Raw genomic sequence first — 18,852 nt, forward strand, 5'->3', positions numbered from 1 at the left:
TAGCACATCTGCATAGAATCCTATGGGGACTGTTGTGCCAGGGAGCACAGCAGTTATTTCCTATAATGTATGTACTAATAATGTATATGGAAATCCAATTATTGATGTGGTAAAACCTCAGAAAATGCCGTTTTTGGAGGTTTAACCACAAAATTAGTTTGCTACATCTTGCCCTAAGCCAGGCGTGGGGAACCTTTTTTCTGCCGAGGGCCATTTTGATATATATAACCTTATTTGCGGGCCCGGTGCAGGCCACGCCCCCTCCGTGTGAGGTTACGCGGGGACGAGGCCACAATTGCCAGTGATTACAGTAATGCCTGGAGCATCCTGAGGATGCTCTGGGGAACTGTAAGGGCAGCGATGTGACAGTCTGAAGCGTCCTAAGGATACTCCAGGCTACACTGCTGCATAGATTCTGGCTGCAGTGTGCCATTATATGCACCCTGCTATCCAGATGAGGCTAGCAGAAAAAAGCTCTGAGGGCCAGACAAAATGATTCCGGGGGCCTGATATGGCCCTCGGGCCTGAGGTTCCCCATCCCTGCCCTAAGCCATAAACCTACATCCTAAATACTACCTAGCTCTAGCTCCAAAACTATCCTGGTCCACTATCTTATATACCCAAATTCTAACACCATAATGAGCTCTCACACGTGCAATAGTTTCTGCTACTAGTAATATAAAGATAGATTCTTATTTTATCTTGTACTGTTGATGGAATTTGGAGTAAGATTGTGCCCATTGATATCATAAGCCACAGTTGTGCTGCACATTTATTTGCCTATAGCAACCAATCAAATTCTAGCAGCCATTTATCGAAAACATTTTATAACATGACAGTTACAACCTGATTGGATGCTATGGGTAGCACCTACACTTGTCCTCTTTAGAAGGATGATACATCTCCCGCTATATTTCACCACTTTTGATAAATTTATCTACTTCGATTCACTACAGTTTTTATTACTAACTAGCTGTTGCCTGCGGCTTCGCCCGCGCTGAAATCGCTTCTGCCAACATTTTTTTATTTGAGGTGTTATAATTGTATTGCTTTGCATAGGTGCCCTGTCGTGGAGAGGCCCATGTGACCAGCAGCGCTATACAGATTGGCAGCAGCGCCTTCACCCACCACTCACAAATGCCTCTGTGTACAGACTGCTATGTAGCCTATCCTATTCACCCACCTATTACACCTATGTCACTGTGTGGCCTGTGCACAGACTGCTATGTAGCCTCTCCTATTCATCCACCACTCACACCTATATCACTGTGTGCCCTGTGCACAGACTGCTATGTAGCCTATCCTATTTATCCACCACTTACACCAATATCACTGTGTGCCCTGTGCACAGACTGCTATGTAACCTATGCTATTCATCCACCACTCACACCAATGTCACTGTGCCCTGTGCACAGACTGCTATGTAGCCTATCCTATTTATCCACCACTCACACCAATGTCACTGTGTGCCCTGTGCACAGACTGCTATGTAACCTATGCTATTCATCCACCACTCACACCAATGTCACTGTGTGCCCTGTGAACAGACTGCTATGTAACCTATGCTATTCATCCACCACTCACACCAATGTCACTGTGTGCCCTGTGCACAGACTGCTATGTAACCTATGCTATTCATCCACCACTCACACCAATGTCACTGTGCCCTGTGCACAGACTGCTATGTAGCCTATCCTATTTATCCACCACTCACACCAATGTCACTGTGTGCCCTGTGCACAGACTGCTATGTAACCTATGCTATTCATCCACCACTCACACCAATGTCACTGTTTGCCCTGTGCACAGACTGCTATGTAACCTATGCTATTCATCCACCACTCACACCAATGTCACTGTGTGCCCTGTGCACAGACTGCTATGTAACCTATTCTATTCATCCACCACTCACACCAATGTCACTGTTTGCCCTGTGCACAGACTGCTATGTAGCCTATCCTATTTATCCACCACTCACACCAATGTCACTGTGTGCCCTGTGCACAGACTGCTATGTAACCTATGCTATTCATCCACCACTCACACCAATGTCACTGTGTGCCCTGTGCACAGACTGCTATGTAGCCTCTCCTATTCACCCACCACTCACACCAATGTCACTGTGTGCCCTGTGCACAGACTGCTATGTAGCCTATCCTATTCACCCACCACTCACACCAATGTCACTGTGTGCCCTGTGCACAGACGGCTATGTAGCCTATCCTATTCATCCACCTCTCACACCAATGTCACTGTGTGCCCTGTGCACAGACTGCTATGTAGCCTATCCTATTCATCCACCACTCACACCAATGTCACTGTGTGCCCTGTGCACAGGCTGCTATGTAGCCTCTCCTATTCATCCACCACTCACACCAATGTCACTGTGTGCCCTGTGCACAGACTGCTATGTAGCCTATCCTATTCATCCACCACTCACACCAATGTCACTGTGTGCCCTGTGCACAGACTGCTATGTAGCCTATCCTATTCAAGTGACCGCAGCCCCAAAGCACCTCTTCCCCCCAGCCCTTAACGATCACGTTCATGGTATCAGCCATCCATTGCATTGAAGATGTCAATAAATTTAGATTTTGTTATTGCTTAGCTGTAACTTGATGGATCGAGATGAAACAAGGTGCAGGTTATTTCTAGGAGTTCCCACTACAAAATGATGCAGCTTTAATAGGAATCGGTTCAGTCGTTTTTGTGCCAACTTGGAACAAACAGATAGACACAACGTTCTTATTACATTATTATAGATTTCACCAAATGACCAGAACTGTTATACTGCACCAATAAGCACAGATGTAGTCAGGGCCATCCCAAAATGATACTAGGCTATTACATATTATACTGCAGTCATAGGTGTCATTAGAATAAAAGGGCTCAATGTGAGCTGAATTCCTTTTGGACAATGTTAGCTCCATCTGTATAACGGCTGCTGACCTGTACAAGGCTCTTCCAATAGCATAAACCGAGCATGTTACTGCAATGCAATTCAATAACACAGAGTGCAAAGCAAGAGCAATATGCTGTAGACAGCGTCAAAACTAGGATTTTTGTCACCCGGGGCAAGACAGTAATTTAATGCCCCCCCCCCTTAAAAAAACAAACAAACAAAGAGGGCGTCGTTCGGCATATGCGCTCCCGAAAAGGTTTGGTTTTCGTGACACAGTAATGCCCCTTATCATTATGCCACACAGTAATGCCTCTTATAACACATTATGACACAGAGTAATGCTCCTTACACATTATGCCACACAGTAATGGTCCTTACACATATCCTCACCCCCTTGTCGTCCCTCAGCCATGGCATTCACCTTTTATCCCCCAAAGTCTTCTCTCAGCCGTAGAACCTGCCTTAGTTCATAACTTCCCCCACCCCAGCAACCCATGCAGGAGTTGAAGATGTGAAGGAAGCAGCTCTGATGTTTCCGAGCAGCGATGTCAGCCTCCCTGCCCTGCTCCCTCTTACACTCAGTCGCCCTCCTACAGCTACAGACCCTTACTTCATCACCGCACACAGGCTCACCATGTCAGCTCCATAATGGAAGGTCGGCAGCAAGCGAGGGAGGGAGGGATGTGCAGGACTCTTTCCATAAACTCTACCTGGCCCTGCTCACCGGTCTTGCTTTGCTGCACCAACACGCAAGGCACAGCTTACACCCATGCCTGGGGGCCTACCCCACATCGCTGTTGGAAACATGCGATGGAGCTGCCCATTAACCTCTAGCAGCTAGGTAGGAGGAGTTTGGGGAAGGAGAGAAATGTCATAGTGGTCGGCTGATCCACCTGGCTCGGGAAGATGTCAGAGCCACTAATAGACTACATCCGGGGCCGGTAAGCGCAGCCACGGTGAATGCCAGCCGGCCCAAACCATTGAATTCTGGCCCAGCTCACCCCTTATTGGCACACCCTCAAATCCGACACCCGGCGCACGTGCCCTCCTCGCCCCCCTAGTTGCATCCTTGCTGTAGAGAATTGAAAATGTAGTCAGATTGCCATTGTAATGCCAGGAGGTGATCAGAATGGCATTGTAATGCCAGGAAGGGGTCAGATTACCACTGTAAAGCCGGGAAGTGATGAGATTGCTATTGTAATGCCAGGAAGGGGTCAGATTGCCATTCTAATGCCAGGAAGGATACATGCGGTCATGTATCACTTTGTGGCATTATACTGTTATCATGCAGTGTAGGGTAAGCCACCAGGCCGTGAAGATGGCCTGGCAGCTTACCATGTACTTATAAATGCATGCAACAAATATCTCTGAATTTCTATTACCATATAGTTTTCAAGTATTGTTGCAGGTACAATTTAGTGTGCTGGCTGCCATCTGGGGGACACCCCCCCTTTCTGCTTTTTTTGTTAAGTATGACCCCCTCCCTTTCATAAACCTGAAGAGTATTGCCAAATTGATTTGAGCAGCTTCCACTTTGTTATGTTTGCTGTTTTGAGAGGCATAGATGGAACCAGCATTTGGAGGGCATGCTGATTCTTATAGTGCTAATTGGAGGTCCAAAGGGTGACTCCCAGGTAAGCTGGCTCTCAGTGTGGATGTATTTCTGTATGTGCCTTTACAATGAGGCCTTACAATAGACAATTACATGGCCCAGAGTGGGTACTGTTATCATGTAGTGCAGTGATTCCCAACCTCGGTCCTCAAGGCACACTAACAGTCCTGGTTTTAGTGATATCCATGCTTAAGCACAGATGGTTAAATCAAAATAACTAAGGTACTAATTAAGTCACCTGTGCTCAACTATGGCTATCCTTAAAACCTGGACTGTTAGTGTGCCTTGAGGACAGTGGTTGGGAACCCCTGATGTAGTGTAATGACCACCTTTCTTGCACCTGAAGAGTATTGCCAAATTGATTTGAGCAGCTTCCACTTTGTTTTGTTTAATGCCAGGAAGAGGACAAGTTGCCATTTTAAAGCCAGAAAGTGGTCATATTGCCATTGTAATGCCAGGAAGTGGTCAGATTGCCATTGTAAGCCAGGAAGTGGTCAGATTGCCATTGTAAGCCAGGAAGTGGTCAGATTGCCATTTTAAAGCCAGAAAGTGGTCATATTGCCATTGTAAGCCAGGAAGTGGTCAGATTGCCATTGTAAGCCAGGAAGTGGTCAGATTGCCATTTTAAAGCCAGAAAGTGGTCATATTGCCATTGTAATGCCAGGAAGTGGTCAGATTGCCATTTTAAAGCCAGAAAGTGGTCATATTGCCATTGTAATGCCAGGAAGTGGTCAGATTGCCATTTTAAAGCCAGAAAGTGGTCAGATTGCCATTGTAAGCCAGGAAGTGGTCAGATTGCCATTTTAAAGCCAGAAAGTGGTCATATTGCCATTGTAATGCCAGGAAGTGGTCAGATTGCCATTGTAATGCCAGGAAGTGGTCAGATTGCCATTGTAAGCCAGGAAGTGGTCAGATTGCCACTGTAATGCCAGGAAGTGGTCAGATTGCCATTGTAATGCCAGGAAGTGGTCAGATTGCCATTGTAAGCCAGGAAGTGGTCAGATTGCCATTGTAATGCCAGGAAGTGGTCAGATTGCCACTGTAATGCCAGGAAGTGGTCAGATTGCCATTGTAAGCCAGGAAATGGTCAGATTGCCACTGTAATGCCAGGAAGTGGTCAGATTGCCACTGTAATGCCAGGAAGTGGTCAGATTGCCATTGTAAGCCAGGAAATGGTCAGATTGCCACTGTAATGCCAGGAAGTGGTCAGATTGCCACTGTAATGCCAGGAAATGGTCAGATTGCCACTGTAATGCCAGGAAGTGGTCAGATTGCCACTGTAATGCCAGGAAATGGTCAGATTGCCACTGTAATGCCAGGAAATGGTCAGATTGCCACTGTAATGCCAGGAAGTGGTCAGATTGCCATTGTAAGCCAGGAAATGGTCAGATTGCCACTGTAATGCCAGGAAGTGGTCAGATTGCCACTGTAATGCCAGGAAGTGGTCAGATTGCCATTGTAAGCCAGGAAATGGTCAGATTGCCATTGTAATGCCAGGAAGTGGTCAGATTGCCATTGTAAGCCAGGAAGTGGTCAGATTGCCATTGTAATGCCAGGAAGTGGTCAGATTGCCACTGTAATGCCAGGAAGTGGTCAGATTGCCATTGTAAGCCAGGAAATGGTCAGATTGCCACTGTAATGCCAGGAAGTGGTCAGATTGCCATTGCAATGCCAGGATGGAATCCCCCCCCCCCCCACACACACACACTCTGAGAACAGACAGTACTATGCCTCATTGGGTTCCCAGCATTCCTGGGAGTGACATGGCTTGGCAGTTGGAGGGTCACAAGTTGGACTTGCTGGATGCACAGGATGTCTGTTTTTCCAACTGAAATACAGTAGTTATATAACTACAGTGTGTAACATTATGTGTTACATTATGCAACACTATTCTTCCTTGTATCAGAAGCAAAAATAGTTTCTAGGTCACATCAGAGTGTAGCTGTGGAAGTTAATTTACTTTACACAAAACAATATCATCCATAGCAGATGATCTCTTCTAGAGGGATCTTCATCAAAGAGCTCTAGACAAATCTACAGTAAAAGTAAAAGCTGAGGCTTCTATGCTGCTGAATGGCTGCGTGCTATGTTCTCTGCAATAGAGTGGGGAGGAGGGGGATACACACCAGCAGCGCGAGCTATAGATCACACATAATGTTTCTGAAAATCTTTCACTCCGAATGGTCTGTTTACCAATCTGTTGTGGCTGAAACATGGAGCTGCAATAGTTCAGGAATGGATAAGCAACAATACAAACCAAGCGATGTCAAAGAGATGCTGGAAAAAAGGGGTCTCAGCCCCTTAAATAAGATATAAACAAGAAATAGAAAAACCAGCGCTAAAACAGAATTACCAATGGACAGTTTAGGTCGTAAATGGCACAAATTTAATACAGTGACCTTAAGAAAAAAAGCACATATAAATTCAGCATACACAAAATCAAAAATATGAATACAAATAAATATAAATACAAAAGCCACATATTAGTATGAAAATATCATGTCTGATAAATCCTTGGTGGATCCTCCTTCCAAATAATACACAGTCATATAGGCTAAAAAAAAAGTCAATTTAGGACTGAAATAACCCTTTAGGCGAGAGGATTAGAAATAGATGAGGGTTTTGTCACAGTCCCTGAGCACATACAGTGTACTATGCAGATATACTGTAAATGGGGCTGTCATTCTCCTCCGGAAATGCAACGAATCGCCAAAATCAGCCGGTGTTTAAAAAGTCCAAAGTAGATAATCGCCAATGACGGGAATGGAGGTAAACACCGGCTGATTTTGGCGATTCGTTGCATTTCCGGAGGAGGATGACAGCCCCATTTACAGTATACCTGCATAGTACACTGTATGTGTCCAGGGACTGTGACAAATCTCTCATCTATTTCCGGTAATCCTCTCATCTAAAGGGTTATTTCAGTCCTAAATTGACTTTTTTTTAGCCTATATGACTGTGTATTATTTGGAAGGAGGATCCACCAAGGATTTATCAGACATGATTTTTTCATACTAATATTTGGCTTTTATATTTATAGTTATTTTTATTCATATTTTTGATTTTGTGTATGCTGAATTTATATGTGCTTTTTTTCTTAAGGACACTGTATTAAATTTGTGCCATTTACAACCTAAACTGTCCATTGGTAATTCTGTTTTAGCGCTGGTTTTTGTATTTATAGTTCAGGAATGAGTATAGTATCAAGCCTAGAACATGTTATGAAAATTCCATGTACTGTATACTGTCTGCTTTTATTATATCTTTTATTTTCATTTTTATCCTGCTCCTCTGTCTTTAATGGTTTTCCAATATATTATTATTATGATTATTATTATTATTTTTATATGAAGAGATTTACAAGTAACCAACTAAGAAATGTGGCTCTAGATGTAACCTATGCTAGGTGTAGTGTCTCCGTCTCAAATTCCTCTGAACATGGACTCTGTGGCTGCGGCTGTGCATCTGAAAACGCAGCCGCTTTCAATGAATTACCCATGGTACTCCCATACTGCGCCCATAAGATGTTTTCTTTTTTTCGTTCACTCCAGACCACCTCCCAGTCAACACCCAGGAACGCCCATGGTTTTGCCTTGCCAGATCTAATTCCAGCACCTCTGTACACAACAACGAGTTCTGAGCACACTCAGGGGAAAGCATGCACAAACATTCACAGTCACAGCTGCAATAGGGTCCAACTCTGCATCATATGCCCCTGAGGAAGTACACAAAGACGAAACGCACTGGCTCAGCTGCTCCACCACTTCTAGCTGGATGTAAGTCGCTCCAGTGCTTACTTGAGGGCTTCCATAGCACTGTCTATGAGTGTGTTTCCTGTGGAATGTATATGGGCTCCAAGGATTGTCTATGCAATACAGTGCATGGTCTGCATTAATTCCACTTACTTTTATCCATTTCGTTTTTAGTGTATATGATTTAATTTAAATGATTGGTTTAAGGAAAATGACTGCACTATGTGGCGATATCATTTCTTTTCCACATGATATCACTTCTTTCTTTCTTATTCACTTTCTTTGCACACCGTTGGGTATTCAGGAGTTGGAGTATAAGGAGCTGACTGCGGCATGCTGGAACATGCCATTGATGAACCCGCTGACATCCTGAGAATACCCATCAGATAAGCTCTTTGGAACGCAGATTACTTAGAATTGATTGAAGATTGCACCAGAAGGTGCCATTCGCAATATTTCATCAATATTTGTTTAAAACCATCCTTACTGTTTGGCCATTCAAGGAAGAACAGCCACCCTTATACTCTGTACTGGGGAGTGCTAATTGTTATTTGATTATTACCAAACTATTTTCAATGTTTCAATTATAAGGTGTTGGTTATATCTTGTATACATATGTGTTATTTTGATACTTATATACAGCTTTTCATACCATTGGGTTGTTGGGTACATATGAAGTGGGACATACAATTTGTTAACAAAAATGTAACATATCCATAGTAACCAAAAAAATAATATATTATGTATGTATATAACACCCTAGAAAATCCTGCGTTTTCCCCTGGTAACCCCCTGCATTGCTATACAGTGCTCCCACTCTCTTCAGGGCTAATTGGCTGCATTTTGGTTTAATATTTAAGCTAAACCTCATCACCCAATCAGCAATTAGCTTTCATCTGCATCATGCAAGTTAGGCAAAGAAAGCCAATGGGTGACTGGCTGTCATTGCTCAGTGCAAATCTCAGTGCAATGTTAGCAAATGAGCCCATCTGTCTGGTCCATATATTATTTTTATCTTAGTTATTGTAGCACAATATTAGATTGAGAAATAGATTGATGAAACCAAACAATAAAATGAACTTATCTGAGTTCCAGAATGTCTTATATGTGATTTTCCAGGCAAAGGTGAACTCCTGGCAAGTTTATTTATCCTGTTTTACCAGCTTTCCCCTACAGAAACAGCGTTCTTTTTATGAAATGTTTTCTGAATAATCATTATTCAAATCACAAGTTTGTTTCCTTGTACTCACTGGGTCACAAAACAAAGATACAGTAGAAATACGCTGAGTAGAACGGAGAATTAACAAGGCAATAAATAACCCCTTGGATAATCACGCCGAAATAGGAGAATTCATTATTTGGTATAGCACAATATATTACATCACTAATTATCCTATTGTACTCTAATGTGTTACATTGTCACTTAATCCATGTTTCAGCCAATGAACGGTGTAATATTAATTCTTTGTGAATGTTTTAATTATGTAAATTCCCCTTTTGTGGTGAAATATATTTTACATACTGTTTCATAAGACAAAGCTAACACCATGCCCATCTTTTCTCAACATGCAGGTGGCTTCAGTGGCATTAATTCCCCCATTTCTGCTGTGCACGTATCAAAGCACTTTACAGTTTAGCATAATGGGAAAGTTGCACATAGTGGAGCTGATATAGACCTGAGCGCTAAGAAGCAGTCGCTCGTAGCTGGCCAATATTTGCAATCTGCACATGCGTATGTATCACAATGCGAACCACCGCGAAAGATCGGGAACCACTGCAAAAGATCGGGAAGCACTCGCTCGCCCAGCATAGACAGTCCAGTTGAATGAGTGACAGGAGAGGCCGTTTGTGGGTGGTAGCAGGGGCAGGCCACTAGAAACGGGGGAGTGGAAGTACGAACACAGGCGTGCCTGAGTGTTTCAACACCGTTTCAGAGGCGTACATAATTAACAGGCAGCGTCATAGTACACATCACCTGGTTGTATTTCACACTGAAGTGATCGTAGTGCTTGCGGCAAGGTATAGTCAACCTCAAGCGCTGCGAGCACATCCGATGGTGCTCGATGTACCAATGTTTTCATGCACTTCCAGGAGATGACGTGCAAGTGGGCGTTTTATGAATGGCTGGTGAGCATCTGCATACACATAGTGATCACACAGCAAGACATAGTGGGCATGCTAATGCCTTGCTGGGCATACGTTAGATTTGCATATGCTGGGAGCGAGTGAAAGCATCTAGCGAGCGGGTCTGAATGAGCTCCAGAGTTCCCAGTTCATTCTGCTTTGAGGTCTGATCAAGATTAATAACCATGCCATGAGGTATGAAAGGAGTGAAGTGGTGTCATAGCAATTAATGATCCTGAAGCCATCTTCAATTTTTAGCTATTCGGGTGGTGTTTATACTTTATTGTATGTATGGCGCGTTTCATTGAATACCTCAGAACGAGCCATAAAGTTATCGACAATATTTTCTCTCGCAATATTTGTGATATAAAAACAATACCACCTCTTGTTTTCCACTAGTGGAAAAATTAAAAGGGGACATGTAAGATTTTGCAATATCAGAGAGGCTTAAAATATTGTGGATATTCAAAACATAATAAGCCGAACATCATTTTTAAGCCTAATTAAAAAAAAAAGTATGTGTATTTTTTAGGGAGTAGTTGAAACAAGGCAATGTATGCATATTTCTAATGAGATTAGTAAATCCAGCAGTTATTAATCTATACAGGGAATACCTTGCAGGAAATTGTCTTTTGAGGTTCTCATTAGTACAATTTAGAACATAGTGATGATCAGTACTGGTTAGGGGGTCAACAATTCTCAGCTTCTTTTTGACACATAAACTAAATTAGATCTCTCTTGGGATTAAATTGGGTGAATTAAGGAGATAAAAACTTAAAACCGCAGTATATAAAGAACACTTAAAATCTCACTCCTTTTTATAATTATGGTAACAAGATGTGTAGATGTGTTTATAACTTAATCAGAGACTTTTAATACCTACTTTATCTGCCTGTGCCGTATTCTTAATATACAGTACTGTAAAAGAGAAGCTTTACTTGAATTAGCTGGGCCAGGTCAATGTGACCTAGTGTGACCAGGCATGTAGCGGACCAGAAGGGCAACAGCTCGCATTGTCTTGATTTTCAGTATGAATACAGACCATTAAAGTGGGGCCTCATGATCCTTCTGACTTTTTTAATTTTAAGCAGGAGGTATCTGAAAAATTATTCTCTGTCCACCTGGTCCATGACACCCTTCACAATGTCTATATGTTGAAATGGTTGTAATGTCGACATGGAACACATCGGCATGCTTGGTATGTCGCCATGACCACAGTGACATTCATAATGTTGACACTGATGATATGTCAGCATTATACAGATGTCGACCAAATATCCCTTGTGGTCTAATGGCTGAAATGGCGGGTCTGTTGGCTCCAGCTCTGTCTTCCAAGTCCGACGGAGACATACTGATGACTTCCGGCAGATCCTGTGGCACTTCTGGCAATGAGTATGGCTAACCCTAACCCCTAACCCTCCTGTAGGCTAATCCTAACCCACTGCTGCCCCAGCCTATCCCTAACACTCCCTAGTGACTAACCCTAACCCTCCACTCCTGTAACCTAACCCTCCCCCTAGTGCCTAACCCTAACCCTTCCCGCCTGTAGCCTAACCCTAACCCTCTGCTGCCTAAGCCTAATCCTAACCCTGCAAAATGTTGACATTATGACTACAACCCATTAAAAAGAGATGCACTATGGTTGGTGAGTAAGTGGCATTACCACCATGCTCCTTATCCTTCATTAGTGCAAGGTAGAGCAGGTAAGTTACATCTGAAGGTGGTTCAGAGCGAGGAGAGGGTTATGCTGGAAGGTCCATGAAGCTTACTTATTGCCTCCTGGCATAACCTTCCTTAACACCAGTCTATGGCACACTCCTCAGTCCACTAATTCAAGAGAAGGTGACTAGGAGGACAAAGGATGGGGAAGAGAGAATAATTAAGTAAAAATAGTTTAATATATGTATCTCCTCCAGTTGCTCTTTCAGTCTATCATTCACAGAGAGAAACTGACCTCATGGCAGAAATACTCTGGCTAATACGTAACAATATGGATCAGTCTATAACCTTTTACTCAATGCTGAGAGTAGACTGTATCTATTTCTCTGTTCGGGGCAGATGCACATGCCATTGGAATATGCTTGAGAAGACGGTGACATTCAAAGTGTTAGAAAGGGCCATGCAAGTGCCTGCAGTTATAGTAAGATTCCAACTAGGATAAAATAAATAAATTACCTTATATATTGCTTTGTGCAATTACAATAAAATGGTGCAGTGGCCCCAAATATGTCCTTATAAACTAAATAAGGCCAACTAAGACAATACATTTTGGGCATTTTGTGGTTTATCACGTTACTAATCCTTCAGTCTTGTGAAGACTGATTTTATTATGGCCACTACGCAAGTAAAAGACACACAAACACACACACACACATAGTACCATTACTGTTCATTAGCTGGCAGAATAAATATATGTACCTTATAAATCAAATCATTCTTAAAGATCACTGTCCCAAACAACCATTGACTTACAGTATATGGAGCATAAAGACAGCTCTCCTGTAGTTTTAGCATATATTTCAGAAGACATTTATTTTACTTGGCTACAAATATGATTCGTGGGCCTAGTTGTGTTTAAATTCTTCAGATGTCCATAAATTCTGTAATCATTCCTCTTTGTTTCAGAGTTATAATCATATTGCCTGGACTACAAGAACGTTGCTAATTGATATCTGCGAATTACAAAAATGTTATCTTGTGCCTAAAACTAATCATTGACCCCAAGAGAAGGGCACGTAAGCCGTTATAGCTGTTGCTTTTGATGAGTGTTCATCATATTCAGTCACTGATGCAGACACAAATATAACACATTGCTATATAAATTTAGATTGTTATTGCTTAATTAAATGTAAGGTGTCAGGGCTGAGAGAGATATAAACAGTGACTATATTGTTATGTTAAAAAAATATAAAAACAGCCAAAACAAAAGCACATAAACATTTCTTTCAGTGTAAAATGCTAAGAATAAAGTATTATGCAATATACTATTTGTAATTAGGTATCTACCGGTTAATTACTGATTATGAAAAGTTTATGGCAAAGCAAATGTTGCCAAATGAAATCAATGTACTGTATATTGTTTAAAAGATGCTGCCAAATAAAATCAATGGGCTGTGTATTATATCACATATATCATCCATCACTCCTTCTTAGGCTATGGGGATAGTCTGCTGCAGGATAGTACAAGTGCTATACAGTACACTGCATGCTGTCTAGAGCTTTCATAACAGAAAATTCTTCTGAAAACCAATAGAGGGCACCTTTGAATTCTGTTAGTCACTCCAGTTGCTATAACAACATACAATAAAACATGCTACAGTGTGCATGCATGTTTTTGCTGAATTGTAACTTTTAGTGTACACTATTAAACATACTAAAGAAATATAGCTGCAGATGCATGTCCCTGTCTGTATATTCAGTATATTCATAAATCTTCAAATGAACACAGCAGATAAAGCCACAATATCAGGACATTTTTATGATGAACTACAATAAGTCACACTCTTTATGACACAAGAGCAATTGCGTATTAAATGTAATAATTATGGTGACCTTCCTACCAAACCCTATGAAGTCATTAGGATGTAAGAGGGGACTTACCAATAGTTGAGACGACTGTTCCTACAAAGTACAGAGCTCCAGTGAAGTCCCACCTTGGTCTAAGGGCATCTGCCCTAATTCCAGCAGCCATGGCTGTCTCATAATCTCTAAGGAAGGACCGGAGCTCTGGGATGCTGATGTTAAACGACTGGCTAAAGTTTTTCAATATCCTATCCCAACGATCATGAGCCACAGTTTCAGATGGCCTTTCTATGGTGGAAAAGATTGTGGCTCCTGCTATCAGGTAGAGTACAATGAAAATGGCTAAAAGAAGGAATCGCCCGTTGTCTTCATTAAGTGGCAGTAAGCAACAGCAGCCTTTAGTTCCTCTGCTAGACATCATCCAAATTTCAGCACCACAGGGCAGCTGGACAGCAACCAACACCTCATTGGATAGAGAGGCATTGGCTCACACTTCATAAGGGAATAATCCAATAATAAAAAAAAATCTTTATCACCTCATTTTCAACAGGTTCCAGAGACAGCAGGTGCAAAACTTTAGCACTTTGTACCTTCTCATGATATCTATATTAATAGCATGTTTGGGATGACAGCTGCAAATCCACTGTCTGGAAAAGAGCCTTTGAGACTTTCAGCGTGTGGTGTGTATTTTATTTTATGCCTGTGCTGATTTAAAAACCAGGTATCAGCCACACACCACATTGCATGCCTTGGTTCCACTTAGCAACTGAGACCTTCAGCATCCCTCTTCCCACTGAACATGCCTGCTTGTATTTCACTGTGACTTTAATGGACCTTCCTTTTGCTGCATACTATAGTGGTACTGTAGTGATTATTTTGTGCACTATATAGGACCACATGTTGTCATTGTGATATGTTCCACAGTCATACTTGAACGAATTAAATCCCATATGCACTTAGTGAATACTATATCATCCTGCTTGTGACCTTCTGCGTTAATCCATATTCATTCCCCTACACATTTGTATCCATTGCATCCTAATTCGATTATAATAGGCAAAGTACATCCACAGCATCTATCCTCATTACATCCCAGTACCTGTGACCTCTGCGGATCCTAGATGTGTCTCTCTTCTTGTCTTCCTGTACCTTGGGTTACAAATAATAAACGGTGCTTGTCAACTTTTGCATTGTGTGGTTACAAAGACAAAGGCACAAAAACGATGGTGGCTGGCAAAGTGTCTCGTTTACCCTATGTAATGACACAGCAATAGTTTAAAGCTAATGCGCTATAATCATGATGCACAGGACATATGCTAATAAACACGCTGAATATATTAGAAACCAGGGTACTGTACATCAATTCAAGAAAATGCACTAGTTAATCCACATATGCTGAACAAAAATCTATACTGAAAAAAAAACATACAAGGATAAATGGCTAAAATAATTCAAACCGTTCTCTGCAAAAGGGTGGTCAATGCAAAGGTACACTTTGTGCCAGGGTAAGGGGAAAAATAATCATATTTATTTACCTTGCGCCTTGTGTAGTCTTCCGTCTGAGGAGGTTCCTTACTGCAGCCAAAAGTATAATGGATCAAGCGAGGGAAACAGAATAAGACGCTTTGTCTTAGTGGGGAGAATAATAGTATCTTCATGAAGGTAGAGCTGCGTGTTCTCCCTTTTGGCCGCTTGCTGTTGCATAATCAGCTTAGTGTAGTTTCCCGTGCAGTTTGGAGGCTTGGCTCACTTTAGAGAGCGCAGTCCTACTACACTGCGCACTACGGTTGAGCATTTCGGAGAGCGCAGTCTAACTATAATGTTCACTACACTTTCCTACCTTGGAGAGCACACAGCACCTTGGAGAGCGCATCCCTGCGCTCTGCCCTTCAGCCCCTTTGGAGAGCGCAGTCCTACTACACTTCAGCAGCTTGGAGGGCTCATCCCTACCACATTGTGTATTTCACTTCAGCACCTTGGAGAGTTCAGTCCTATTACACTTCGCACTACATTTAAGCACCTTGGAGAGCGTCGCCGTAATACTACACTGCGCACTTGTGCATTACCCTACCTTGGAGAGCGCAGTCCTGTTACACTGCGCACTGTGCTTCTGAGGTCAGCAGTCAGCGATAACACTGAGAGGACGGGGAGCTGGAGGCTGTCTCGCTGGATCCACAGCTCCAATACTGTAGTGCAAACTGCATGCTTGTTTAAGTGCTCAGTTTAGTCCAAGGGCTGGTCTTCCTGTCATCTTTCAAAGCAGCAGGATTCACATGGTCAATCACGGAAAAATAAAGATAAGGGTGAGAGCATAGGTTTAGTTATTTGTTTTAAGAACCTGGTAGGGTGCAGAGAGAGCTCGTGGAATTAAAATAAAATGGTTTTGAACATATTTACATAGAAATGCCCCATTTGCAGCAGTCTGGCACAGAACCGGTTATGTATATATACTGAACTACGGCAGTAGCTATCCAATTATAGACTGAAACCTAATGTGCAGTTCTCAGTGTTACACTCTGAGTCACATAGTAGGCAACAATGGTGCTCTCTGCAGGGCTATAGGCGTCCACTGAAAGAAAAATGCAGTGATATTTATTGTCATATTTGTTACATTGAAATAAACATTTTCTTAAATCCTTGTTTTCCAGGAACTGAACCAAAGATAGACCTAGAATGGGACACAGCCCAGCTTTTCCCTCTCACTGATGGTGGCTGTAGTGCAGCTGGTATCAATGCACACTACATAAATCTTAATATTTATGTATACATACAATCCAACATGATAATAGCAGAAATCATAATAAGTGCATTATTGTTATTATAATGTGTAAAAAGCAATAACACTCAGTTTGTTTAGTTATGACCTTTTAAAAATGTTTTGAAACGCCTATGCACAACTTTAATTTGTGCAACATAATTGATTTTTTTTACCCCTTAAATGTGCAATAACATATACTGCAGCAGTCAATCATTAGCAATAATCGATCTAGTGCAGTTTAGAAAATGAAAGTCCAGCTGGTTGCCATGGGCTACTAAATACCTGCACTAGTTTTGTAAATAAGTCAAATTGATATGTATTTGTGTAGAAGAACACTTTCCAAATGCGCAATGTCAGTTAATGAATTCATATTAAAATATGGAGTTCTACAAATTCACTGAAATCACTAACTAGGATATGATGGAATAAAATACTAATCCCACACTCCACCTGGGTAACAACCTCTAATTTATTTAAGTACTGAAAAATGCCACATACGGTAAATCCAAATTATGTTGAACTGGCTTCAGTAGACACTTTTCATGCTTATATCTATAGTTGGGAGTTTCAGCTCAATGTATATAGATTTACACGGTAGCAATGTACTGACTGAGCAGATGGTGTGGAATACTGATTACATATACGTTCTATTCATGATGTCATTTGGTGAAATAGTCCTTTTTATTTAGTATCAGCTACAAGGATTGTTCATTTTACGTATACTCAGACCTGATTCAGTGAATACGGTGGTTTAGGATCTGTGCATGTGCAGACTAGGTCCTGCGATCTTGCTCGCAGATTGACATGCTGCGCTATTTGGGGGGCAGAGAGGGGGCGTGGCAGGCCACTTTTTCTGGAAATGGGGGCGTGTCACCCCATTTCCCGGGAGGGACAAGGTCAAGGTCTGCATCAGTGGACGCAGATTTCCTGGCCTCGCAGCTGCCAGGACCCGGTCAGACTGCAGTAAGCTTCAGCTTCCACAGCCTGGCCAAAGGAGCAACCATCACGACCATCAGCAACAATGGTTGCGATTGTGATCCCAGGCTGCAACCTCGGTCGCAGCACTGGGATAGCAGATGCAGCAAGGACGTGTCTGTTACCTACAGACCTCTCCTGCTGCATTTTAGTTGGACAGAATTGCACAGCAGCTTGATCTGCAATTTCTTCCATCTCTTAATCAGGCCCTAAGATCGGGAGGTAGTTATGGTGCCAATGGAAGGGAGGCCATATGTTGAAATCCTGTCATTGGAATCCGGACCATGGACTAAACATAGGCATCTGAATCCTGATGCCAGTTTAGATACCGACGCCGGAATCCAGACAGCTGACATCCCGAAAGTAAGTATAGCGGGGCCAGGTTACGTGTTAGCTGCAGGGGGGGGGGGTGTTAGGTTTAGGCACTACGATGGGGTTAGGGTTAGACTATGGAGGGGGAGGTTAGGGTTAGGTTACAGACGGCGGGGGTTAGGTTTAGACACCACTGGAGGGGTTAGGGTTAGGCACTAAGGGGGAAGGTTAGGCTCAGGCACCAAGGAGCAAGGGTTAGGTTTAGGCACAAACAAAAATGGCAGCTGCTCAATCAATCTAGCAGTACTAATCAGGTGCATGAAAGGGAGGGGTCATACTAAGTAGAGAAAGGAGGGGGATTTAACCCCCTATTGTACCTCAGCACACTGAATAATACCTGCAACAATATATGAAGACTGGGACTGCTGGTAACAGAGAAGCCGTGACGTGGCCCAGCAGCCTCCCATGTGTTTGCAAATGCATGCAACTAATATCTCTGAATTTCTATGACCATATAGTCTTCATATATTGTTGCAGGTATTATTCAGTGTGCTGAGGTACAATAGGGGGTTAAATCCCCCTCCTTTTTCTACTTAGTCTGACCCCTCCCTTTCATGCACCTGATGAGTACTGCTAGATTGATTGAGCAGCTGCCATTTTTGTTTGTTTGTTATGAGTTGCATGAAGGAGCCAGCATTAGTAGGGCATGCTGGTTCTAGTAGTGCTAGTTGGAGTTCCCAGGGGTGACTCCCAGGTAAGCTGGCTCTCAATTTGGATGCATTTATGTATGTGCCTTTATCATGAGGCCTTACATTTGACAAAATTATATATGTGCCTTTATCATGAGGCCTTATAATTGGGATATTTTACATTTGGGGTGAGCGTTTGGGCGTAG

The 18,852-nt window shown here is 42.5% G+C and overlaps 1 protein-coding gene across 3 annotated transcripts in view; it reads right to left on the reverse strand.

The window, feature by feature from the left end:
• KCNK12 (potassium two pore domain channel subfamily K member 12) overlaps positions 1–15,643 on the reverse strand; it is a 232,546-nt gene extending 216,903 nt beyond the window's left edge. For all 3 annotated transcript variants that reach the window (XM_088450688.1, XM_088450685.1, XM_088450686.1), the window contains exons 1-2: positions 15,448–15,643; positions 13,991–15,061 (exon numbers count right to left, since the gene is read on the reverse strand). In XM_088450688.1, the coding sequence (XP_088306814.1) occupies positions 13,991–14,333 (343 nt within the window). In that variant the 5' untranslated portion in view covers positions 14,334–15,061; positions 15,448–15,643. The remainder of the gene's footprint in view (positions 1–13,990; positions 15,062–15,447) is intronic.
• Positions 15,644–18,852: the final 3,209 nt, after the last annotated feature.

Source organism: Taudactylus pleione, unplaced genomic scaffold, assembly GCF_031769625.1.
Source record: "Taudactylus pleione unplaced genomic scaffold, aTauple2 ptg000522l, whole genome shotgun sequence".
NCBI classification, from domain to species: Eukaryota; Metazoa; Chordata; class Amphibia; order Anura; family Myobatrachidae; genus Taudactylus; species Taudactylus pleione.